Source organism: Cryptococcus neoformans, chromosome 8, assembly GCF_000149245.1.
Source record: "Cryptococcus neoformans var. grubii H99 chromosome 8, complete sequence".
Taxonomy (NCBI): domain Eukaryota; kingdom Fungi; phylum Basidiomycota; class Tremellomycetes; order Tremellales; family Cryptococcaceae; genus Cryptococcus; species Cryptococcus neoformans.
In genome coordinates, this window is record NC_026752.1 from 863003 (window position 1) to 885290 (window position 22288).

At 49.7% G+C, this 22288-nt stretch overlaps 8 protein-coding genes and 2 non-coding genes; 5 read left to right on the forward strand and 5 right to left on the reverse strand.

Moving 5' to 3' along the window:
• Positions 1-18: 18 nt before the first annotated feature.
• CNAG_03403 (mitochondrial protein) lies at positions 19-1494 on the reverse strand. XM_012195845.1 has 6 exons: positions 1478-1494; positions 1067-1376; positions 884-1012; positions 749-828; positions 455-686; positions 19-395 (listed from the first exon to the last, which is right to left on the reverse strand). Exons 2-6 carry the CDS (start codon positions 1268-1270, stop codon positions 159-161), a joined length of 882 nt encoding a protein of 293 aa, XP_012051235.1. The 5' UTR covers positions 1271-1376; positions 1478-1494; the 3' UTR covers positions 19-158.
• CNAG_03404 lies at positions 1463-5452 on the forward strand. 2 transcript variants are annotated; one of them, XM_012195552.1, is made up of 6 exons: positions 1463-1494; positions 1548-1657; positions 1711-3150; positions 3209-4142; positions 4209-4577; positions 4654-5452. In XM_012195552.1, exons 3-6 carry the CDS (start codon positions 2336-2338, stop codon positions 5395-5397), a joined length of 2862 nt encoding a protein of 953 aa, XP_012050942.1. In that variant the 5' UTR covers positions 1463-1494; positions 1548-1657; positions 1711-2335; the 3' UTR covers positions 5398-5452. The 2 variants fall into 2 exon arrangements, with proteins under 2 accessions (XP_012050942.1, XP_012051236.1); XM_012195846.1 differs by having other exon boundaries at positions 3212-4142.
• CNAG_03405 (hypothetical protein) lies at positions 4714-7510 on the reverse strand. XM_012195847.1 has 3 exons: positions 7360-7510; positions 6863-7237; positions 4714-6742 (listed from the first exon to the last, which is right to left on the reverse strand). Exons 2-3 carry the CDS (start codon positions 7037-7039, stop codon positions 5666-5668), a joined length of 1254 nt encoding a protein of 417 aa, XP_012051237.1. The 5' UTR covers positions 7040-7237; positions 7360-7510; the 3' UTR covers positions 4714-5665.
• A 548-nt stretch (positions 7511-8058) lies between these two features.
• Positions 8059-10458, forward strand: CNAG_03406 (compass component spp1). XM_012195848.1 has 7 exons: positions 8059-8931; positions 8994-9038; positions 9090-9327; positions 9380-9458; positions 9510-10083; positions 10148-10230; positions 10293-10458. The coding sequence occupies exons 1-7, from the start codon at positions 8275-8277 to the stop codon at positions 10333-10335; spliced, it is 1719 nt and encodes a 572-aa protein (XP_012051238.1). The 5' UTR covers positions 8059-8274; the 3' UTR covers positions 10336-10458.
• A 133-nt stretch (positions 10459-10591) lies between these two features.
• CNAG_03407 (hypothetical protein) lies at positions 10592-11863 on the forward strand. The gene is made up of 3 exons (XM_012195849.1): positions 10592-10749; positions 10798-10967; positions 11093-11863. The coding sequence occupies exons 2-3, from the start codon at positions 10818-10820 to the stop codon at positions 11324-11326; spliced, it is 384 nt and encodes a 127-aa protein (XP_012051239.1). The 5' UTR covers positions 10592-10749; positions 10798-10817; the 3' UTR covers positions 11327-11863.
• A 28-nt stretch (positions 11864-11891) lies between these two features.
• On the forward strand, positions 11892-13301 carry CNAG_12766. The gene is made up of 2 exons (XR_001046065.1): positions 11892-13168; positions 13227-13301. It is a non-coding gene; the product is annotated as a hypothetical RNA (non-coding RNA).
• Positions 12478-13457, reverse strand: CNAG_07729 (hypothetical protein; the record flags this gene model as incomplete). Its single annotated transcript, XM_012195990.1, has 4 exons — positions 12478-12484; positions 12521-12570; positions 12876-12929; positions 13416-13457. The coding sequence occupies 4 exons, from the start codon at positions 13455-13457 to the stop codon at positions 12478-12480; spliced, it is 153 nt and encodes a 50-aa protein (XP_012051380.1).
• A 739-nt stretch (positions 13458-14196) lies between these two features.
• CNAG_12767 lies at positions 14197-16055 on the reverse strand. The gene is made up of 3 exons (XR_001046066.1): positions 15728-16055; positions 15260-15673; positions 14197-15202 (listed from the first exon to the last, which is right to left on the reverse strand). It is a non-coding gene; the product is annotated as a hypothetical RNA (non-coding RNA).
• A 482-nt stretch (positions 16056-16537) lies between these two features.
• On the forward strand, positions 16538-19439 carry CNAG_03408 (hypothetical protein). XM_012195553.1 has 4 exons: positions 16538-16875; positions 16934-17111; positions 17172-17252; positions 17306-19439. Exons 1-4 carry the CDS (start codon positions 16636-16638, stop codon positions 18214-18216), a joined length of 1410 nt encoding a protein of 469 aa, XP_012050943.1. The 5' UTR covers positions 16538-16635; the 3' UTR covers positions 18217-19439.
• Positions 18228-22288, reverse strand: CNAG_03409 (osomolarity two-component system, response regulator SKN7). XM_012195850.1 has 9 exons: positions 21351-22288; positions 21228-21297; positions 21136-21177; positions 21002-21064; positions 20719-20956; positions 19578-20670; positions 19452-19528; positions 19040-19401; positions 18228-18980 (listed from the first exon to the last, which is right to left on the reverse strand). The coding sequence occupies exons 1-9, from the start codon at positions 22124-22126 to the stop codon at positions 18543-18545; spliced, it is 3159 nt and encodes a 1052-aa protein (XP_012051240.1). The 5' UTR covers positions 22127-22288; the 3' UTR covers positions 18228-18542.

Below are 22288 nucleotides of genomic sequence, written 5' to 3' on the forward strand. Positions count from 1 at the left end.
GGGATGACTATTCGAGCGTTTGGTTTTCAAAATAATACATCGACATGCATAGCAGACGAATATCTTGAGCCGGAGAGTCCGGAATAACCAGTAGGGATACAAGAAGGGTGCTATACATGCAGGTATCCTATGCTCGGTATGACTGCAACCAAATGCTTCTACTCTTCCAAGTTTGTCCAGACCTTGACAACTTCATTCTCCTCCTCCAAGATATCCACCAGTCTCATAACGCTTTCCATCGTCTCTTCTGTTATACCTTCGCCTTTTTGACCTTCTTCGAGGACTTTTAATGGGTCATTCGGGAGAAAGACGAGGTCGGATGATTGTAAAGAATAGGCGGGGTTCGATTGAAGAGTTGATGTTATGGATGAAAGGTCTGAAGGTGTGGTGATAACCTTTTTTTTAGTAATAGGTCAGCATTTCCGACAGCTCGAAGAAGAGGAGCATTACCCACCTCAAATTCGACGCTTCCATCTTCACCTTCCGCTTCCTTGACATCCTCTGCCCCGGCCTCGACTGCAAGATCAAACAAGTGCTCGTATCCTGCTCCTCCTCCATTAGGCGTAAGGGTGATGGATCCCTTCTTTTCGAATAGAAATGCTACTGGGGAAGTACGGGCCCCGTTCTTGGAAAGTAACTCCTTGACACGTTTGACGAGTCGAGCAGAATTTTGGGTAAGGCATTCGCTGAACGCAAGCGGAACGGCATAAGCTTTGGCGGTTCGTTTAGAGATAGACAGGAAGCTCACATCATAAAAGCAACTTTGCCTCCTGAAGCTACAGCTTCGTAAATGACACTTTGTCCTGACCCTTCTGCCACTGTCCTTGCCTGAAGAGATATAAGCTCATGTATTACGGCTTTTTTTTTTCCAAGAGGGACTTACTCTAGCCATAGCATTCTCAATTCCTTGCTTTGTTAGACCCTGGTCTTTGGCTTTTTGCAAAGCAGTAGCCAATCTCGAATTCAACGCAGGGTCTGCAGATGCAGGTGGACGCATAGAAACCATTATTTCCTAGTCCCGTTATTAATTTTTCAAGCCGGCGCCTTTGAATTGATCCACACCTACTCTACTGAGCTTTGCAAAGAGGGCTCCCCGCTGCTGATCGGCAGCACCTTTGCGATGTCTGATCTTGGACCATCTGTTGTGGCCTGAAAGGGTGATGGGGGTAGTGGAAAGGCAGCGGCATTGCTGGACTGCTCTAGGAGCAACGTATATGGAGGGACTAAAGGTGGAAAACGGTGAAGAGACCACTGGGCGGAAGAAGGACATGACGAGTGGTTGGCTGGTGGCCTTGTTGTATGAATACGTCGGAGGAAAAGTCGGCCATCACTCGTGCTGGCGACGATCATTCCGAGCGGACGTGCGCGCCCAACCTCTGTACCAATTTACGTAAGTGTTCCTGTACTGATGTTCCTTCATACGGAGGCCCGGGTGTGTTTCAGAAAGGGGCGCAAACAATAGGCCTCGTGTACTTACACAGGGAGGAAGAAGAGGTGGGTGGGGAGGAAGAAGGACGCGGTGGCGGCTGACTGTACCACTGTCTCAGAAACAAAGCATTCTTGCACCTCCTGCGCCGTTCATGATCCACCACGATCACAGTCCCTAGTATGCACACATCCCGCTGCCCACTCTGTGGACCTCGACCGCACCATAGGGGTAAGCATGCAATGCAATAGGAAACACTGCAATGGCTCAGTAATGCGCGGCAGGGTGCACAGGAGCTAACAACCTGCTTGTACACAATAATGACGATCTCCTTTGGCGGATCTCCGGACCTGGGCTCACGACACACGAGAACAATGGCCCCATGGATACTGGCACCCTTGCTTCCGCGCACCCCTCCGGCGCACTCACCCACCTTCAACTGGAATTGGTTCCATGCTATATATCTCCAGGGGCCATGCATTTTGATACGACTCCACCCGTCTAACCTTTTGCAGACTCTTTCGGAGCTTCTTACAGTCCTACCGATCGCAGTCCCCAAAATCCATCACCGAGCAACGATAATAAGTCCACGATTCATCAAAGGTGTCTTCGGGGATCGTGAGCGGGAGTTTATCTTCAAATTCTCACTCTCATCATTCCCCATCTTCTCCCCCAAGGCCCCCAAGACTCCCTCCCGACGACCAGCAAGAGCTCATCATAGACCGTCCCACGTGCAAATCCATTTCATCCTCTCGCCCCGTAGCTGGCGAATCCTTATGGCGCTGGTCCCATAACACCTCGGTGGCACCCTCAGACTTTTCCCTGCCACCATCGACTGTAGACACCTACGCCCCGACAGAGTTTCATTTCCCTGCTTTTCATTTCCCAAGGGACATCGAAGAACGTCCGATGGAGGCAAGGTCTACTTACTATTTGGACATTTCCGCAGGAAGTCCTGTACCAGATGTGAATGCCCTCGCCATACTGCCCACCATCTTCATGCGTGGTCAGACACCTCAGCCAGTAATTCAGAACCAAGTTGCTGTTAGAGGCTTGACTTCCATCCCAGAAGCTCCTTCGAGTGCCAATCGCCAGGAGCAGCAAGGGATCGTCCATTTACAACCTCGCCCGATGCCGCAGGACTTTCCCGAGAAGGATCATAAACGTTCCAGCGCGGGAACTTTTGGTACCAAGAACGGCGAGTATCCGTCCATCTACTCCATTACTAGCAGCAACGCCCCTCCTGAAAGACATATACCAAGCAATGTCTTTGATACTCCTCGAGCCACCAACCAAACTAAGCGCAGATCATTGTCATATTCCCCGACGTCGAGGTCGACGTCTCCTCAGAAATTCTCAACGTCTAAAACGGTGGATGATACAGCTACGGTGGCAATGAGACTGGCTATGGGAACGACCTCCCCTGATGACAGAGCTGGCCAGAGGGAAACGGAGAGCGAGAGTCAAATTGAAGATTACCTGAGAAGACAGAGTAAAGGTAATCAGCGCCGGATTGCTCCTGCGTCTTCATCTGCTGGCTTTAGGTTTGAATCAACCACAGATCTTGATAATGACCTTGAGGATGAGATGAAAACAAGCAAGAAAGAGTTTAGGAAGAGTAAAGTGGATCAGATGTTGGGTGAAGGCGCAGAGTATGCACGGATGACAATGGAAATGAACCGCAAGTCTGTACGAAAGGCTCTCGAGGGGACTGTCAAACAGACGTAAGTATCCAATCTTGTCCTGACTTTTTGGGGCAAATGCTGATCCATTTGATGGCAGCAGCACTGGCCCTGTTCCACCACCCAGAACTCACAAACACTGTCCATCGGCCCCCGCCAACTCTTTGCATACGTCCTCGCCTACAAAATCCATCAACTCGGTCCGAAAGGGCTTCACCTACGCCGAAGCCCTCGTCTCACCTGTCACCACCACAAACTTCCCCACTTCTCACTTTCACAGCCTCTCACTCCGAAAATCAGCATCTATCGATTCCCTTCCCAGCTTGCACCCCTCTCTTACTGATAGTGTCAATCTCGAACGCCGTCCGCTTCTCAAACAACCCTTACCTCCGCTTCCCACCCAACACCGTCCAACCCAAAGCACAATCACGATCTCTCGTCCTAGTCTTCCACCGTTCCCATCGGTCAACCAAGCTCTCAGCACGAGCTCCACCCTCACCTCTTCTCAACGTACAATCCTCATCCGCCGCACACGCAAACTGGAAGCTCTCCTTGGTGAGACTTTATCAGAATCACAAATTTCACAGCATGTCGTTGACCCGCTCAACTCTGTAAAGGAATTTGATACCCAAATGAAAGAGGGATGGCCTGATAGTCCGCCTGCAGGATGGGGAAAGAGAGTTCCAGAGTGGGAGAGGGAAGATTGTTTGGTTCAAAGGGTGAAGGGAGAGAATGGTGAGGAAGGTGGTGAAGGAAAAGCCAAGTCGTTGGCGCAAAAGACATTAGCAGCGTTAAACTTGACTAGCAAGAAACCTGAAGGAGATGATCTCAAAGTGTATGTCTCCCGCCAGATGAGGGTTACAGAGACTGTTACGTATGGTGAAGCTAGCACGAAAGCCAGTGTGAATAGAGCAGAACCAGTATCGGTTACAGTCAGTCCAACGAGTGCGAATAGTATCAGTGCGGATAGTCAGTGGCCAGCTGAGAATGGAGGCGATGAGGGGAAAAAAGTTAGGCGACAGCAGCTCGCCAAGGTACGTATAGTGTATATAATAAACTGCAGCGGTGAAAGTGTAGGGTGCTGACCTTATGATACGTAGCTTCAACGGCTTTTAGGGGTCCCTATTCCTCCAGAAGTGGTCAATCCGGCCTCTCAAATTGATCCACACATCTCGTACACCCCTGACAAGCGTCGTGATTCTGACCGAACCTTGGCTGCAACCACTTCTTCACAAGCAGATTCTCTTTCCGACCAATCTTTCATGACATTTGACGACCCCTCGACCGGGAAACGATGGTCGAGGCTAAGGAATTTGCATAAAAGAATGGGGAATGGGAGCATGGCTGTTGCGGAGGGGAAATCCCTAGTGTCTGACGATGGAGCCAGCTTTATGGATCTGGGAGAGGATAAGAAACTGTTAAAGGAGGAAAAGGCGTTTGCGAAGAAAAAGGTTGCAAAGCTAGAACATGTAAGGTCTACCTATGCTGCGTGCCAAAAAATATGTAACAAAAGAAATAAAGAAACCAAACTGATAGACATTTCAGGTGCTCGGCGATAAGCCTCCGTCAAGCATGTATAACCCGTCTTCTTCATTTCGAGCCCCACTTTCCAATAACGCCAACAACCAACGTCTTTCCCTATACGAATCCTATTCCGCTTCTCTCCGAGGCCTGCTCTACCTCGTCGACCATGACCAACCCAAGCTTGCCCAAGTTATGGACAGCCTCCACTGCCCTTTGCTCGATGATCAGCCAGAATGGGATCATCGTTCACGAGCGAGCGCGTCGTCCGGTAACCGGGCTGGGATTCCTTCTTCTCCCATCTTGGAACCTCTTGTTAGTAATCGACGAGGAACAGGGGATGTGTATGACTTTTTGCAATCCGATCCGCCGAGGGCAGAATTCAGGATGCAACAGAACAGGGAGGACGGAGAGCTGGAGAAACCTGATTCTCATTCTCGAACCGCGAGAAAAAGACGGACTGGTAAATTGTCCCAATTCTTTGGCGAGTCTGTAGAGCAGCTCTCCAAGCCCCTTGATGAGGAACCAACAAATACTGTCCCTTGCGCTCGTCGTCAGTCCATGTCTGCCTCGCGTCAGGCTGGGGGAGGCAAGTGGAAGGGAAGGAGAGATACGATAGACGCGATGCTTGGTGAGATGTGGCGAAGTGTACAAACAGAAATGGGGCGGGGCGGATTGAAAAAGGATGAAGTCGACAGACTAGGGGATCTAATGAGCGTGTTGCGAGAGAGAAAGAGGGAAAGGAATGGGTATTGGGAATCTGTATAAACGGCGCATCTTTGTAGTGAAAAGGATGAATGAATAGCCATGATTATTATGATAATGTCCTCGTTGCTTGAATCAATATGTACGACTGCTTACATGCCAAGGGTTGGTCATGACAGGCATGATGCATGAAACCATCCTACAGAGCATTGCACAGCGATGCCCGGCAATACAGAAAAACCTATGTACACGCAAAGTAGTCAATACCCCGCAAAATACACTCTTTGCTTCCAGGGTAATCTTTCAAAGTCTGAGTTCGCCTCCCTCTCCCTCATGAGCTTTCACCAAAGAACAATCTTCCCATGAATCCCCTCTTGACATCCCTTGGGTGCGTAGCCTTGCTAGCAGCAAACCTCTTTGGTGCTTCCTCTCGCTTGATAGCAGCCCTGGGATGGGTAGCCATACTTGCCGCCACCCGCTTGATGCCGTCTCGCTTAGAAGCAGATTGGGGGTGAGAGGCTTTGCTAGCAGCATATCGGCCAGAAGAACTAGACTGACGAACAACGACACGCTCACGTCGTCGAGAAAGAGAAGACTCTTTGTGGACAGCCTGGGATCGCTTACGCTTGCAAGACTTGGGAGATGAGGAGGCAGCGGCAACAGCGGGAGAAAAAGAGGCTGAAGATGCCGCGATGTTGCCATTAACATCGGCGGTCGAGATAGTAGCGGCAGCAATAGATGTTTGAGCGTCCGTGCCCACAGAAACATCAGCAGATGAACCAACAGCAGAAACTGACGCAGCGGGATTGGCGGAAGAGGTGGCAATGGCGGCAGCAGAGGTAGAAGCGGTAGCCTCAGAGCTATTCGAACCTGAAGAGCTGTTGCTGCTGGAGGCACCAGGCCCAACACAGTTGGTACCAGTGAAACCAGCAGGTTCTGTGGGCTGCGAAGTCGCATAGCTAGCACCATACTTGACGTTTTTGCCGGGGTTGGGGAAAACGACGGCAACGTTTTCAATGGTCACACAATCGTTGACACCCGCGTTAGCGACGAAAGGAGTGGGGTAGTCATCTTCGTTAAGACCAGATCCACCGTTGGCAATGGCGACAGGCGCACAGTTGTGATACATTTCACGATTGCCTTCAAGATTGAACCATCCCCAAGCAAAAAGAGCGTAACCAGAGGGAGCATCGGTAGGAATGGTGACTTCAGCAGTCATGGCATCAATGGGGCAACCACCCATCCAAGACTGAATGACACTCCAGGTAGTACCGTTGTCATATGACATGGATATTTGACATGAACCACCACCATGTGTGGCAGAGCCCGCAATGGTGTAGTTAACAGTGGATCCGGCGTCCCATGTCATCCTGGGGTACATGTTTGATTCAGGATTGTTGATGAAGCCCTATCAGAAAAGATTGAAAGGATCAGCAGTGATTCTTTGATGTCTTCTGGAAAGGCAAACCTGCCAATCGACGCAGAGGAAAATCCTTTGCTTTATCGGCAGCGATCAATTGTAACTCACTTTGCAAGGATAGGTTCCGTCAGTGAGTAAAGGACTGGTCATAGAGTAATCTTTGATTTCTTCAGGGGTCTCGGGGTCAAGAGTGCTGTGAAGAGCATAGGGCCAGGCGAGCTGGAGGTGCGCCAGGGCACCAGAAGCGGCGAGAAGGGAAGTGAAGAATGCAAGAGTGGTAGGCATTGTGTAACGAATAAAGATTGAGGGATGGTTTACACTGATGATCAGAAAAAGGCAATTTTCGTGACTGGTCGTAAAATCTGTCGTCAAGTCGTCAGAGTTAAAGTGTTGCTGTAAGGGTTCTTGCAAAGAGAAGACAAAGAGATATGCCTGCGAAAGAATGTGATGGGCTTTCTAGAAGCGAAAGAGGGTTGCTGCGACCTGATTGTTGAACGAAAGGGTGCGAAGCGTCAGCGATCAAAAAGGTCATGGCGTAGAGTCGCTGGTGCGCGATCCCTCTGGGGCAGTGGACAGAGTAGGACGCGTCGGAAGTGAGGACATACCTGCGCGCTGAGAATTGGAGGTGGTTAGAGAGGTGGAAAGGGATAGAAAATGTGGTAAAAGAAAGAAAAACGAAAGAAACCACAAGAAGATAGAATACGATGTAAAAGTAACTGTCAGGCGAGGACAAAAGTCGCGGGGTGTGCAGACCGGCAAGTGCGACACGTGAAAACAAGTAAGGGACAAATGCGCCGCGTTTTTTTTTACCTGAATCCTGCACCTACACGCAAGTATTCTTTCCCTGTGGCTTCACCAAGCCTCCTTCTCGCTGCCTTCCTTGCAAAAACCGACGTCGCATGACCCATCCCATGACAAAAAGTGCCTAATGACTATCTTCCTTCTCTGCACCAAAGAAGTCCAAAGGTCGATTATTTGTTGGATATGCCATCCCCATTTTATTACGCTCGAAGAAATGGCCCGGAAAGGTGCTCAACTTCATTCATGGCTCCTAGGAAAGAACGCAAATGACCAGGACCCAGTCGTCCAACGAAATTAATCTACACTCACCAACAAGGAGCAGTAGCAATTACAACGTCTCAAGAAGACAAGCAAGTGGGATGTGGTCCCAAAAACTGACGCGTCTTTCAGGGCTCTTAACCCCAATATGAAGTTTTTAGATTTGGGAATTGGGAACCTCCACCTTCGCGGAATGCTGACAACTAATCGAAATCAACTGGTACTATTTGGCATCTCTCTACGTCCCTTAGAAAAAAGTTCGCGAGATATACTTGGAATCTCAAGCTTTGACCTCATAATCAGTGAGAGGAACTATCGGCGCAGCGATATCCCCACCTCTTGCAGACTGTCGCCTTGTAGCTACCCTTACGGACTGTCTAGCTGCTTGCTTAACACTTTGCCTTTGTCTTATCGGCACCGCTGCGAAAGCGCCTCGCAAAGAGGTGCTCGTAACATCCACAATGTCCAAAGCTGGAGAAAACATAGAGGAGAATAGCAAGGCCAAGTTACAAACGTCCGAGCTGGAGCAAGATGACTCGAGTCACGAAGAACGGGAAAGTAAGAGGAGAAAATTGGACAACGAAGAGGAATCAGCAGAACAAATTGTTTCGCGACAAGCCTCACCGGTGATAAACCATCCGAAGGAGGAAGAACCGCTTCCTGCTCCAGAGCAACCACCAGCAAATGCCCTCACTCCCTCTGTGCCCTCCCCAAAACAGTCATCCCCGAAACCTGATATCATTGCCGCCCCCGAGCTGACTGAAGTGCTCAACGTCCTTCCAGCTGCTACCATAGGGCCTATCAACGGTACAGACAGCGAAACTCTGGAACAACCGCTCGGCGTCTCCGCTGGTTCGCCTCCTCCACCGGCGGTGAAGGATGAGGATATAGAGATTGCGGATGGAACAGTTCCCGAATTTGCACCTGCGCCTGTTGAAGACGAAAACGAAATGATAAAAAAGGAAGATGGGTTCACTCCTGCTGCGGCCGACTCACCGACTAAAGAAAACGATGAGGTTTCATCGGCCAAGGGGAAAACAAAATCCGCTCCTGCTTTAAAGTCTCAAACAACCAAGGGGAAAAAGGCACCTGCAAAGAAGGGCAAAGCAAAGACAAAGGTGAGGGTGACATTACAGATAGGTTTGCTTCTTTGGTCGATGACACTGATCAAATGATGTAGGTGGAAGAATTAAAAGGGAGCAAGGAACGTTCTGCAAGTGTCTCCGTTAGTGCCTCACATCTTTATTTCAAGTCATCTACTGAAAGTTTAACCCAGGAATCACGCGATTCGACTCCTGTGTCGACCGATCAAAGCCAATTCACCTCCCCTTCCGGAGCTCCCATAGACTCCCACGCTGTCTACTGTATCTGTCGCAGACCAGATACCGACGACGACGACGGTCTGATGGTCGGGTGTGAGAGCTGCGATGGGTGGTTCCATGCGTCTTGTGTGGGCCTGGATGAGGAGATGGTGGAACTGCTGGATGTTTATATCTGTAAGAGCTGTGAACGAAGTGGGTGTATCAGTCAAGTTACGATTCTGGATCTCGCTAAATAAGCCAACAGGTACGGCTCAAAGGACCATATATAAGCAGGTTTGTAAAAGAGACGGGTGTAAGAAATCTGTTGCTGGATCGAGCTCCAAGTGAGTCATCTACGTTGTCTACTTGACAAATACTTATATGCATCATAATAGGTTTTGCTCTTCGCAATGTGCATTTAGGTATTCGCAAGCCATGCTAGGCGCGATTACCAACAAAACCGCCATCAAGCAGTTGAGCAAAGCTCTCACATCTTTTCCTCGGCCCAAACTCGGAGTAACCGTGGAGCATCACCTTCCGCCAAAGTCAGAAACCTCAATCTTCTCAGTGTACGATGACACTCAAACTCAGCTTTTAACTTTACAAAAACGACAGGAAGGTGCACAAAAGGCCATGGAACGCATACAAAAACGTCAAGCCCTCTTGCGTATGGCGGTAGACAGATGCGAGCAATTACCGCCCATCGCACCGACTGAGACTGAAGAGTCGCAACAAAAAGGCAAGAAACGTAAAGCCGGGCGACCGGCAGACGACAGACCGTGTGGGTGGGAAGCTAGTCTGATCGCCGAGGACGAAGAAATAGAAGAATTAGTCAAGGGGGAAGGAGATGAAATGGAAGTGGTTGAAGGGCAAAGAGAGGTGTGCATGCTTCCAAGAAGAAGGTGCGACCGGCATCAGGGATGGCAGAAAACTGTTGCTGTATCTCTGGATCTCGAATTGGCCACTTTGGTAAGTGTAACTAGTTTTATAGCTCGCGGATTGTTTCAGTCATCTCACCAAGCCACACATGTAGACGCGCACGTATGAAAGCCTGCAGGAGAATCAGCGATTGATAGAAGAGGCCAATCAAGCCTTGAAAATATCTGAAGAAGCTCGGTGAGTTACCATGACTGAATCGCGTGAACACCACTGATGGAAAGAAACGTTGACGCGATCAGAGAAATGTTTTTGACGAAAAAACAGGCTGTGAAGCGCAAATAGACCGCGAGGTATCGATCGTTCTGGCACTTTAGCAATCATTGCATGCGCATCTCTCCTATAATTGTGTTGTACTGTAGACTGTAAAACTGATGTAATAAGCGGTAATGCTTTGGCGGCATTTTGAGTGAGACTTTGCGAGCATAAAAATAAAAAAGCGTGCATAATTAATAATCTTCCCATATGCCTAGGCTCGACGCAGGACCCCCGACGGACATCAGCCGGTCTTTTCATATCTCCCTTCACGCCAACCTTTCCGGGGTCCGCCATTATGCTGGCCGCGAAGACTTTAATAACCCCATTTGCCTTCGAAGGGCAGCGTCAATCGTCAATGGGTGCACATTGAATGCCACACATCCTGTCTATACAACATTGGACGAAGATAGAGCTGGTGGCCCACGTCTTGGATTATCTCCGGTCGGTTCATTGTTCCCTTCATGACTATGATTCCTGACTCTATTGTAGTCTAGTATGCAATCTCCCCGATGTCCAATCGCTCTTCCGGTACTCCACCACCAGCTTTCAAGAACCCTGTGAACTGGCAGAACTCATTGATGAGCGCTTTGAAGGATTTCGCCGTGAAGGTGCTGCCGAGTTTTCCAAAAGAAATACAGGCGACGAAGTCCTTGCCATGGGTTTGTTTTTTCTTTTTTTTTTTTGCTGATGAGATGTTGATGGAGAGGCAATATGATCGCGCTGTGTGGGATGGAGATCCTGGCTGCGGCCTTAGGCCAATCGGCACTGACTTCTCATCTTTCAGGGTATGGGCATGGCCAGCTACGCGAACCTTGCCATGGAGATGTTTGTGAAGTTTGAAACCATGCCGCAAAAGATGCGCGATTTCTACGAGGCAACCTGGTTCATACGTAAGGAGGGAAAATGGGGAACAGTCGATATTGCTCTGAAACATGACATTGGCGCTATTAAGATTCGCCTCAATCTACCCCTACTGTGCCATATGACTGATGATGAAACATCAGGTAGCCATGAATAACAGCAAAGGAAACTGGGACACCAGCCACCTCTTCAACGTCCTATCTGGCACTGTCGATGTCCGCCGCAACTATATTCCACTCAGTTCTAGGCGACAACGACCGCTCCCGACCTCACCAAGCCCTCAGCATTCACAATGAGGTTATCTCTGTTCTACAGGATCGTATCACTGAAAAGATTCTCCTCGGTACCCCTGGCCGGTGTGTGGATCCTGTCCCATCCTGTTACGGCGCTATGCAGAAGTGACACCCGAAACTTCCACCTCTCTCGGCCGCCGCACCAAAGCACCTCCACCTCCGACGACCGCGGCCGATCGTCTAAATTCTCTTTGGTTTCTCGACCTCTCTCTTCGTCCCTTCGGTCTCTCTCTCGCCATCCTTCTACCTTCCTGTCTCCCTCGAGCTATCTACACATGCTCTGGTAAGCATTCTCACTACCTCCTCGGGCCCCGTTCGGTACATGAGTCAGCAGTATGAGAAAAATGAGTAAGCAAGGAAAACTAGGAAACATATATAAACCGTAGTTTTATAGTTTTCATAGTTTCCCCAAAAATTCAATACTGTTGTCTTCTCTTATCTTTGTCCAGTCCCGTTGCTTCTTTTCCACCTTCTAGACCTCCCAACGTCTAAAGTCGCATCGGTCAGCCATTAGTCCGGCTCCTGTTCCCTTTCAGGCCTCGGCTATTCTGTCCTCGTCCTTCCTTCTCGCCACCCTCATCGATTGAGCGTCGGGCTTTTACGCTGACCTGCGTGACGTCCCTGACACATCCTGTGCTCCGTGCCCTTCGTCGAATGCCATGGCTGGCGATGCGGGAGAAGAGCATGAGAAACGTTGACATCCTCATCGATGAGACATGTGTCGGAGAGGGAAGTGAAGGCAGGATTGGATTGTTTGATATGGGGGGGAGGCAAAAGCGACGGAAGGAAGTCGTCTTCCCTGTGGTTGATTTCGAGGAAGAAGGGATGAAAAAGTGGTCTTCAACTAACCACTGGGTTCAGGCATTGGTTGAAAGTGTATCGCAGAGATTTGGACCGAGTGAGGGGTTGCAACGAATTTGGCAGAGGGCGTAAGCAGCACCGGGTCGGCTACCCATGTAGGGGAGACGTGAAGGAGTTAGTCGTTCGCTTGTAAGTCCGTCATTTAGAGACAGAATCATGGACTACATAATCCATTTCCAATCAGATCCTATACCCACATATCATATAATTTTCCTTTCATAATTTTCTGGTCTTCCTCATCACTATTCTGTACACTGCTCTCCGAGTCTGTTAGTACGCCGGTGCTGAGGAAACTCCAGTCCAATAAAGCGACCCCGGCGTGGTGGAGAGTGAGACACAGGTCCCAACGACTGAGGAGCTGGATCTGCAGATAGAAGAAGAGAGCAGTGGATGAAGTTTACTGTCAATCTACAATGAAGGGATTACATTCAGTTTGGAGAACAAAAAGTTGCATGACTAGAGACCACATGTAATCGGTGTTTCGGCCCCTCTTCCGCTCCCCTGCCATGATCCTGCATGCGCAGCAGCACGTCGCCGCCTGGGGGTGCCTACTTCTATGTTCTCATTTTCAAACCCTTCTCTAACCCTCTTGTGCCTCCTTGCCTCCTTTTCCTTCAGCAACCCTCCCCCATCCTCGATACCACAACCCTCGACTGAACATTCTCATCCCTGACCCTCTCCATCGCCCGCCTAGACCTTTTCTCAGCTGGTCGAGGGACTGCATGAGGAATGATGCTGTTGTTGTGTCAGCGGACCAACCAACGTCTGAGGTCGCAGGTCGGGTAGTCGAGGGAAGAGCGGGAAGGAATACAGGGAGGGGCAAAGGGAAACTAGGCTAGGTCTGGGTGGGTAGCTAGGTTTATGGGTTCTCTGGACTGGATTTGCTGATGTTGTTGATCCTAGAGAGCGTAGTCTCCCCGACTTGCATTGAGAGATTTCTAATTAAAAGGGAAACTAGCTAAAAGGATTCAAATATATATATATATATCCCTCTTTCCTTCGGTTCTCTCCACCACAGGATCTGAATAAATAAATAAATAAATAAGTAATAAGCCGTAACAGGTTGATAATAAGCCGTAACATGTTGCTTACGAAGTCGGGCAAAGCATTCGGGTTTCTGACAAGAGTTGCCATTGTATTGACAACACTGTGTTTTAAGAACCGACAGCAGTGACCCAGGCTTTGAATAGCTCAGGTAATGCATCCCATGTGTCGTCCAAAGCAATACAGCCTTTCTTTGAAGGATGCATGCTCGAATTCCTCTGGGATCTCTAGCTGGCTGAAAACCTGAGCTTCAGATCAATCGCTCTTTCATCCTGCTGCCGACGTTCGGTAATGATACGCTTGATCTCCTGGCCCTCCTTCCACACATCCGTACCCTGGCCGATCATCCCTCGTGCTTGAACGAGTGACAAATGTGAGGCCTCGCAGGCGGAGCAGCAACGGTAGGCAGGAAGATGACAGGTAAACCTAGAGACTTTTTCCCATATCCCACCATGGTGTTCTGCCATCCATCTTTCCAAGTTAGGCCGGAAGTAGACCCCTTGGACTGTACGAACACACAGCAACCGATCGCATATGGGGAAACCAGCATCGGCCAGGAAGTAACGATTAGAAGGGAGCTGGGGGAAGTTGTATCTATCAATAGCTTGACTGAAGGTAAAGGAGTCATTTGCATTCCCCTCCCAACCAGCAATAATATACGTGAACTTCAAGTCAAAGTCACAGGCAGCAAGCACATTAATTGATACAACACCCGTCCTGTTGCGGTAGGCGGGCTGCATCCTCGGTGAAACCTTCACAGCAATGTGCGTTCCATCAATTGATCCGACAGCATTAGAAACGGAGGGCCAATTGTTGGGTGTTGGTAGGGGGGGGGGGAGGGGCTTAGATGTGAGAGGGGCGATGGACGGATTGGTGGGAGATGGGAAAGGAGTCGGAGAGATGGTGGTAGAGGGGGGAAGTAAAGAAGCCGCAGTTGGTTTGGGAGTCGATGGATGGGTGATAAGGATAATAAAAGGAGCGTGACTCAACTACTGGAGGATTAGCAAGTTCGTATAGATAACGACACTTTGCTCGAAGGCGATGACGGCTCTGAAAGCTTTATTCGTGTAGGGAATGGGCTTAGGGATATAGGATGCGAATCCCCCGACTTCTTCTCCCATTCATCCGACGGCCCAAAGACATCAAGTGGTGCAAGCCAAATGACTCTCCCCGTCACTCGCCGACCTCTGGCTGCTCTTCCACCTTTCTGCCAAAGATCAACCATCGAATCCACACAGTTGTATATGATCGAGTATTCGATATTTGAGATGTCGCAGCCTAGTCCAAAAGCTTTTGTACAGCAGAGTACTCGAACAGCGCCTTTCTTGAACTTGTCCAGGAGATTTAAACGCTGCACTGGGGAGGTAGAACCGTAGAAAGTATCAACCTGATGAGGATTCTCCGGTCAAATCGACCTCAAAGCATCCTGAGTATCCAAACCCTGTTGCTTTGTCGCAAAAAACGCGATTGTTCTGGGAACCAAAGACTCAGACGCATTGTCCTTTTGCTCAGCTCCTTCCTCCTCTCTTCGTCTCGTTGAAGACGAGGGCTGTGACGTGGTCCAACGGGCGTAATACAGTAACGAATTTATCTCCCGTTTCCTTCCGTTGGGCTACTACCTCCTTTCTGCCACTGGTGGATGTTGTCATAGGAGATGCCGTATGAGAAGTGGTGGGCGGAAATGATGAGAAATTACAACTGAGCGAAGAGAGTGAGAGATCCTGTGGAATTGCAGTGGGTGTCGTGGTCAGTGGCTTGGGCCAGAGGAAGTAAATTTCTTGCGATATGATTCCCAAGTCTGCGTATGTGTCCATCTTGGCTCTGAAGGGCCGGACCTATAATACATCAGTCACAGCTTAATTTTCCGAGGAATAGAAAGAGCAGCGACTTACTTCATATTTGAGCTCGTCTCTATCGGGACCTACATCCCATTCATCCATCAATCTTCTGCCCAAATGCATGGCATCCTCCGCAATCGTAATGTGTTACCGACTCATGATAGCTGAGAACAACCCCCGTGCAGAACTCGGCCCCAAAATGTCACGTATCTCGCACAGCTTGAGGATGTCCGGCCGCCAAGACGGACCCCCCTCTTTGATGGTATGTGCCTCGTCTACGAGCCTAGATAGGGTTTTACCCGTAAGAGCGGATTTGCCAAGGACTTCTTGGACCAAATGGTTTTGCAACATCCCCGATCCAATTGCCCATAATTGCCCTTTCATCTCAGCGAGTTTTTGCCTAACATCACGGGGAGAGTCTCCATTCAGGAAATTGGCCTCAAAGTGCAGCCGTTTTAGCTTCCTGATCTTGTCGCATATTATTAGCAGCATTCTCTCAAGCTAAAAGAGTGTGGAACCTACTTGGTCGTCTTGCGTCGCTTTGGTTACCCCAAATAGGATAAGGATACCTGACTGCTTGTGCATCTTCATCGCCAAAAGCAGCAGGATCCAAACCATGCTTTCCCCGATCCAGCGGCAGTCAGAACGATCTGAGGCCGACGTTCTGTAATTCCTTTCGTGGCCATCCATTGTCACTCTTTCACGTGGGTAACGCTGGGCATGATTTCGGTAGCCCTCAGGCAGATCCTGTGCCAATCATATGTCTCCTGCTTTGTGAAACGACTCTGAAAAGGGGCATTCTCGCCGCCGTGCTTGGATAAACGGTTGTCAACGGATGCCATCGGGTGATACGGCTCCCGATGGATATGTAGCAATGATGAAAGGTAAGGACCCGTATTAGTATGTCGTAGTGGAGGCTGGAAAACAGGCACAATAATAGAACTCATGTGTTATTAATAAGATCAGTGTTAATAACCACAGCTACCAACGAAGGACTCCACTTGGTGAAAACGGAATCAAATTCCAGATGAGCTTGAACTTCGTAACCAATATGCATGAAGCTGGGATATTTAACGGCCCATTATTCATCCCTAGGAAGGAAGGCTTGTTTCTTCAGTATCGTCCTGTGGAATGTCAGGTCTTGATACCTCGGTATGCATAAACAGTGACCGTTTGAAACGTTCCAAAAAGGCCAAAATCACCCTGACCAATCGGAGACCGGTCGATGTCCGTCGAGGGGATACGCGGGGGGGTCCTTGTAGTTGGAGCGGGCTGGATAACGACGTAAGGGTCGTCATGATGTCATGAAGGTGGAGGTCGTTTCACTCTTTACATACATCCGTCATACCCACCACTTCTCACTCCTATATATCCTTCTCGAATCACACCTTCTCTCCCGTTTTCCCACTTATCCCGAATATACATACACCATGAACCGCTCACTCCGCATCCTCAAGCCTCAGACTTATGCCCTACCATATCGCCCGCGTCCCACCGGCCTGCCCTCAAACCTCCTACGTCCTGTCACTCCCACTTCAACCCCTGCTGGAGCGAAAGTTTCCCAGTACCTCACTTTCATGAGGACCTATGCGACTGGGCCTAGTCAAGGTGCTGGACATGACGACAAGTACATTGAAAAGCAGAAGGCTACTCCTGGGGCGAAGGAAGAAGTGAGCTTTGTCCCTTTTCCGAGATTTGCCAGTCTGATGTATTGACGGTACGCGCCAGCTTAAAGGATTGACAACGGATTTCGCAAAGCTTGTGGCTGGCAACTCCAGAGAAGCTGCCCAACTGGGCGCAAGAGAGCAGTCTACTGCCCGGGCGCACCCTGGATCCATCGCAGAGGATTTCGGAAGTATCACTTCTGCCATGTGGACTGCGGTTCCCAAGCCTGCTATGTTCTTTGGTGAGTAGATAACTTTTTGGCCATACATCTAAGATCGATACTTACACTTCTGCCTATCAGGTCTTGCGGGGACTCTTCCCTATCTTGGAACCTCATTGGGCACTGTCTTCCTGGCCAGGCAGGCTTCTATTGCTAGCGCCAGTAAGTTTTTAGACGCTTTTGGCCAGCAGTCGTAACTCACCAACACTCACTAGATGGCTCTGGGGCTGAGCTCGCCGACATCCTTCAGAACCTCCATTTCGTGGAGCATATCCAAATCACGTACGGTGCCGTTCTCCTCTCCTTCCTCGGTGCTATTCACTGGGGTATGGAATTTGCCAAACTCGGTGGTGAAAAAGGTGCTCTCCGTCTCGCCCTCGGTGCCGCCCCGGTCCTCTTTGCCTGGCCCACTACCTTTTTGAGCCACGGTGTTGCCCTTGCTGTCCAATGGTGTGGTTTCACTGCGATGTGGGCTGCCGATCAGCGAGCTAGCAGCGCTGGCTGGACAACCGGTTGGTACTCTACTTACCGATTCTACCTCTCTATCGTAGTCGGTTTCTCCATCATTGGTACTCTTGCCGGCACGAGTATCTACGGTGCTGGTGCGGGTGCCAACTTTGATCCTGACACTAAGCACTTTGAGCACAACACCCGCCGAGTCTCTCCTCTTGCCCGATTTGACAGGGTCAAGGATATGAGAGAGACTAGCAAAAGCCGAATCGAAGGCAAGGTCAAGGGTGACATTTCTGTCGTCGAGGACGATGAAAGCTTCTTGAGGTTGAAGAATGTCCAGAAGGAAGAGGATCAGAAGAAGGAGGAGGAAGAGGAACAGAAGAAGAAGGCCGAAAAGCAGGACAAGAAGGAGAGTGAACAGAAGGACAAGAGTCCTAAGGGCATGAAGGACGACCAGAAGGAGAGGACTGGCGGTGGTGAGAAGAAGGACGAAGGCAAGAAAGACGAGGGTCAAAAGGACAAGGGCAAGCAGGACGGAGGTCAGCCCGAGAAGAAGGATCAAGGCGGCGAGAAGGACCCTAAGCAGGCTGAAAAGGAGGACCAAGACGCAAAGAAGAAGAAGGCCCAAGAAGAAAAGGGTGCTGCTGGTAACCCCAACGCCGGCATGCGATAAAACAGCCATAGCATATCTTGTATCCGTGTAAATACATCTGTAGCCATAATAGGTGTAGCTAATTATTGAAATAAGAAGAATGTAAAGAATCAAATCATTGTGGATGAGATAGTGCATAAACACATGGCCTACGCTACATCTCAGAATATAAGATAGAAAGTACACTACACGCGCTTTGCCGCTTCGTCTATATCCGATCAAAAGGTCACAAACAGAAAGCCTATGACTATTCAAGATAATCGCTACAAATGGTCTCAAGAGTATACTTGTCCCATTCAACTCATCGCTCATATAATCGGGACAAACACCACCTGGAGACGCTGTAACTATCCCGCCATACCTCGAGCTCGCTTGGTTTCTCTGCCATCAGAGTCATTACTCATATCCTGGTTCATCATACCAGACTCCGGCATGTTGCCCATATTCACGTCCATACCCATCCCCACGTTCGTTGGCATTTGCAATGACATGCCCTGCTGCTGGTCACCTTGCATGATCGTATTCTGAGTCTGGGCTTGAACCTGAGCCTGAGCCTGCGCCTGGGCTTGCGCTTGAGCTTGAGCTTGAACCGAAGCGGGTGTTTGAGCTTGACCGTCCCAGTTGTCATCGTTGATGGCTTCAATTGATCGTTTACGACTGAAACCAGAAGACTCGCCAAAGACGATGCTGGTACCGATCGTGCCGTCAAAGCCGTTGGGATTAGGAGAAGAAGATACTGCAGAGATGGTTGTGATATCAGGCATCACTCCAGTTTGGAGGAATTGCTAGGTTTCGTATCAATTTCTGTCATGGATGGGTTCCCGGTTGCAAAATGTTCACTCACAGCTAATACGAGTTGATATGCTTCATCACTCCAACCGCTTCCCGCCAACGGGTTCCTGATCCCTAGCTCTAGCTCGCCGTTTGAATCTTGCTGCTCATTCTGCGCTTCTGCCGTTTGTCCGTTCTCCAACTGCAACTGGCCATTGGTGTTTTGCAGAGTCGCGGCACTGACAGCCAAGGCCTCCTGGACATGCTGATCAGACAAAGGAGGGACACCGACGCCGAGGGGGATAAGTCGCTCATAAAGTTGAGCATGTCGAAGGTGGACAAGGTGCTTGTCGAGGATAGTGAAAAGATGGTTTTTGGTAAAAGGTTTTGCGAGAATGTCGTTCATACCCGATTGATAATAAGAATCCACGTCCTCTGTTTGGTCGTCAGAATATGCAACGGGTATACAGCAAGTTGAAACTCACGGGGTTGAGCATTGGAAGTCATAGAAATAATAGGGGTATAATTATTGAACTGTCGAATCAAGGAAGTTGCTTTTCGTCTACAGTCTACGTCAGCGACTCGAACGTTATCCAATGGTTGCAACTCACCCATCCATATTAGGCCCAAAGAAAATGTCCATCAACACCAAATCATATTTTGTCCCGTTCATTTTATCCACTGCACCCTGCGCATTCTCCACTGTCTCCGTCTCACAGCCAAACTTTTGCAAAAACTTCTTCGATAGCGTTCGGTAAACAATATCGTCCTCAACGACAAGAATCCTGGGCGTCTGGGCCCAATGCGGCTTGAGCTTGGATTCACGTTGTTCTTTAAGACTTGTTCCGCGCGATTTCTTGCCCTTCCCCTTGCGAGAACTGCTTTCGCTAGACGGCGAACCGTCCATGGGAAGAGGAATACCAGTGGATGTACTTGGACCAGCGTCGTAAGATTGTTGAAGACCCATCTGGCTTGAGCCTGCCATGATTTCAGCCGCGCTCGTACTGGATCCCGATGCGATCGCATTCCCATCCTCGTCTTGCCCTTCACCAGCCGGCAATTTCCCCCCAGCTGCAAACGCTTGGTAAACAGCTTTCAAGGCTTGTCCATCGCTTTGTTTTCGATACATTGTGAGAGGGATCGTAGTGCCTTCGGTCAACCAAGCAGGAGTCTCTACAAAAAGAGGAGCGATACTGACAGACTCGCCGCCGTACATGTCTTGCATCTGGTTAGGGATCTCGATGACATCTTCGGCAGGGTCTTCAACATGTGCAACAGGACCCGCAGGCGGATTGCCAGAGGGTTGGCTCGCCACAGGCACAGAAGCATTTACGCTACCAGGTGGAACGACGCCGGCATTGGAAGCCGCTCGAAGGCGGGAAGAGGATGCAGGAGGCTTGATTTCGCCTGTGCTTGGCCCGCTAAGGCTCCCTCGACTTCCTGTACCATCTGTGTGAGGAGATGCTTGAGCTTGAGCCGCACCGCCGACACTGCTACCGCTGAAAGCTGGGTTGTATGCAGCATTGAGAAAGGATTGGTGACTTTGAGGTTGGGCGGGGGTGTAAGGCATCGTCGTTGGTTGTCGAGCAATGTTGCTGTGGTACATTTCGGGAGGGTAAGCTCTCGCGAGGTTGTCTAGGGATTTGAGAAGATGCAACACCCGAGGGGAATGGCCGGTCGTAGCTGCCGGTGATCCAATCGCTTCTGTCGGACTATTAGCGTAATTCGCTATCGTTAACATATACAACCTACCGCTTTCGCTGGCGGCGATATGACCAATCATATCTCTCACCAAACCCATCATTGCCATCTCACGCATCCTAGCCTCGTCCGCTTCTGACCTAGATTTCGCGAGTGCATCCTCCAGTATATTGATCCTGTCTTCCATCAAGTGCATACGGCTCTGATCTTCATTGCTCAGACCAACATAACGAGGAGAATTTTCATCTCCTTCTTGATTGTTCGTCTTCTTGGGCGCCACGGGTTTGCGCTAGTCTATGTTAGCCACACTTCCAACATGTCGAAAAAGACTCACTTTGATACTCTCAAGGTCGGATTTACCGCCAGCCTGGAAATTCGGATGTTGAAACTCCCAAATCTACCGATCAGACACATTAGCATCATATTGCATCACATATCCTATCAAGCATCAGCAAAGAAAAAAATTACATTTTCCTTGATGGAGCCCGTCCCAGCATCGACATGCTTTATCTGCCACGACAGTTAGCGTATGCACATGTCTAGTCTTCAGTCGTACAAACCTTGGAAAAGCCATATTTATTCAGCTGTCGCACAAAACTAGAGAAATTGGAATGTCTGAAGGTCTGCGGCCTACAGAGCATTGGCATTAATGTATGCATTAATGGGTTGTGGAACAAACTTACAAGATTTTCGTAGTGAAGTCATTCATATCCCATACCACAAAACTCGTCCCATTCGCTCCCCAACCCACTGAACCTCTCTTTCCCTTTTCTCCCTTCTTCGCCCGACTACTTCCATACTGCGCCTGTTCTTCTTCCAGCATCTTGTATAGCTTTTTGATGAATTCTGAAGGTCCTTGCTGCTGGGTCGCCTTGTCCCTTTCCTTGTCTTTTTCCTTTTCTGTGCTGGCACCCTGAGGACCTGCACTAAATTGTGATCGTGTATCAAAGGATGCCGAGACGCTAAGAGGGATACTCGATAAAGGCTGACTCTTCCCATCCGCACGAGAGTCGTTACTCATCAAGTCCTCCAGCTTAACTCCACCTCCCCGGCTGGATGGTGTTGTTGTTGCACTCGCCTGCACTGGTGCCCAAGGGGTGTATTGTTGCGCTGAAGCAGGTTGTGTTCGACCCGCCGTCACCGGTTGGGATGGTGAAGAGCGATGAGGCTGGGAATAAGGCTGGTACGGATCGGCTCCACGCGAAGAACCAGCAACGGCGCTGTGGTATTCCATACTACCAGCCGCACCTGGATTTGCTTGCCATGTATTTATCTGAGATTGTCTGTCGTAGGAATACGCGTGAGGATCGCCTTGGAAGGCCATTGGCTGGCCTGCATGAGGATGATACTGCTGATGAGTTTGTTGTACGGATGCCGACTGAGAGTGGACGGAGGATGGGTGATAGAGCGGCTGCTGGGTGTACTGTGGCTGCTGAGAGCCTGAAGGCACACGGGACATGTTGAGGCTGGCGCCAGTACGTGAAACACGGCGATGTCAGAGAGACGCAGTTGGCGAGTGTCGAGAACGGGTTATGGAGGATGTGAACAAGAAGAAATGGGGAATGAAAAGTATATATGTATGATATGAATTGAGAAGAAGAAGAAGACAAGAGGAAGACGC

Bases quoted from the DNA above. Each gene is read 5' to 3' on its own strand.
- CNAG_03406 (XM_012195848.1), top strand. From the start codon at position 8,275: ATGTCCAAAGCTGGAGAAAACATAGAGGAGAATAGCAAGGCCAAGTTA. The intron at 8,932-8,993 runs GTGAGGGTGACA...CAAATGATGTAG, and splicing joins AGGGCAAAGCAAAGACAAAG to GTGGAAGAATTAAAAGGGAG. The intron at 9,039-9,089 runs GTTAGTGCCTCA...AGTTTAACCCAG, and splicing joins AACGTTCTGCAAGTGTCTCC to GAATCACGCGATTCGACTCC.
- CNAG_03408 (XM_012195553.1), top strand. From the start codon at position 16,636: ATGAACCGCTCACTCCGCATCCTCAAGCCTCAGACTTATGCCCTACCA. The intron at 16,876-16,933 runs GTGAGCTTTGTC...GGTACGCGCCAG, and splicing joins CTCCTGGGGCGAAGGAAGAA to CTTAAAGGATTGACAACGGA. The intron at 17,112-17,171 runs GTGAGTAGATAA...TCTGCCTATCAG, and splicing joins CAAGCCTGCTATGTTCTTTG to GTCTTGCGGGGACTCTTCCC.
- CNAG_03409 (XM_012195850.1), bottom strand. From the start codon at position 22,126: ATGTCCCGTGTGCCTTCAGGCTCTCAGCAGCCACAGTACACCCAGCAG. The intron at 21,065-21,135 runs GTAATTTTTTTC...TCTGATCGGTAG, and splicing joins CGGGCTCCATCAAGGAAAAT to ATTTGGGAGTTTCAACATCC. The intron at 20,671-20,718 runs GTAGGTTGTATA...ATAGTCCGACAG, and splicing joins TATCGCCGCCAGCGAAAGCG to AAGCGATTGGATCACCGGCA.
- CNAG_03407 (XM_012195849.1), top strand. From the start codon at position 10,818: ATGTCCAATCGCTCTTCCGGTACTCCACCACCAGCTTTCAAGAACCCT. The intron at 10,968-11,092 runs GTTTGTTTTTTC...CTCATCTTTCAG, and splicing joins CGACGAAGTCCTTGCCATGG to GGTATGGGCATGGCCAGCTA.
- CNAG_03403 (XM_012195845.1), bottom strand. From the start codon at position 1,270: ATGTCCTTCTTCCGCCCAGTGGTCTCTTCACCGTTTTCCACCTTTAGT. The intron at 829-883 runs GTAAGTCCCTCT...ATATCTCTTCAG, and splicing joins TTGAGAATGCTATGGCTAGA to GCAAGGACAGTGGCAGAAGG. The intron at 687-748 runs GTGAGCTTCCTG...GCTTGCGTTCAG, and splicing joins GGCAAAGTTGCTTTTATGAT to CGAATGCCTTACCCAAAATT.
- CNAG_03405 (XM_012195847.1), bottom strand. From the start codon at position 7,039: ATGCCTACCACTCTTGCATTCTTCACTTCCCTTCTCGCCGCTTCTGGT. The intron at 6,743-6,862 runs GTGAGTTACAAT...CTTTTCTGATAG, and splicing joins ACGGAACCTATCCTTGCAAA to GGCTTCATCAACAATCCTGA.
- CNAG_03404 (XM_012195552.1), top strand. From the start codon at position 2,336: ATGGAGGCAAGGTCTACTTACTATTTGGACATTTCCGCAGGAAGTCCT. The intron at 3,151-3,208 runs GTAAGTATCCAA...ATTTGATGGCAG, and splicing joins GAGGGGACTGTCAAACAGAC to CAGCACTGGCCCTGTTCCAC. The intron at 4,143-4,208 runs GTACGTATAGTG...TATGATACGTAG, and splicing joins GGCGACAGCAGCTCGCCAAG to CTTCAACGGCTTTTAGGGGT.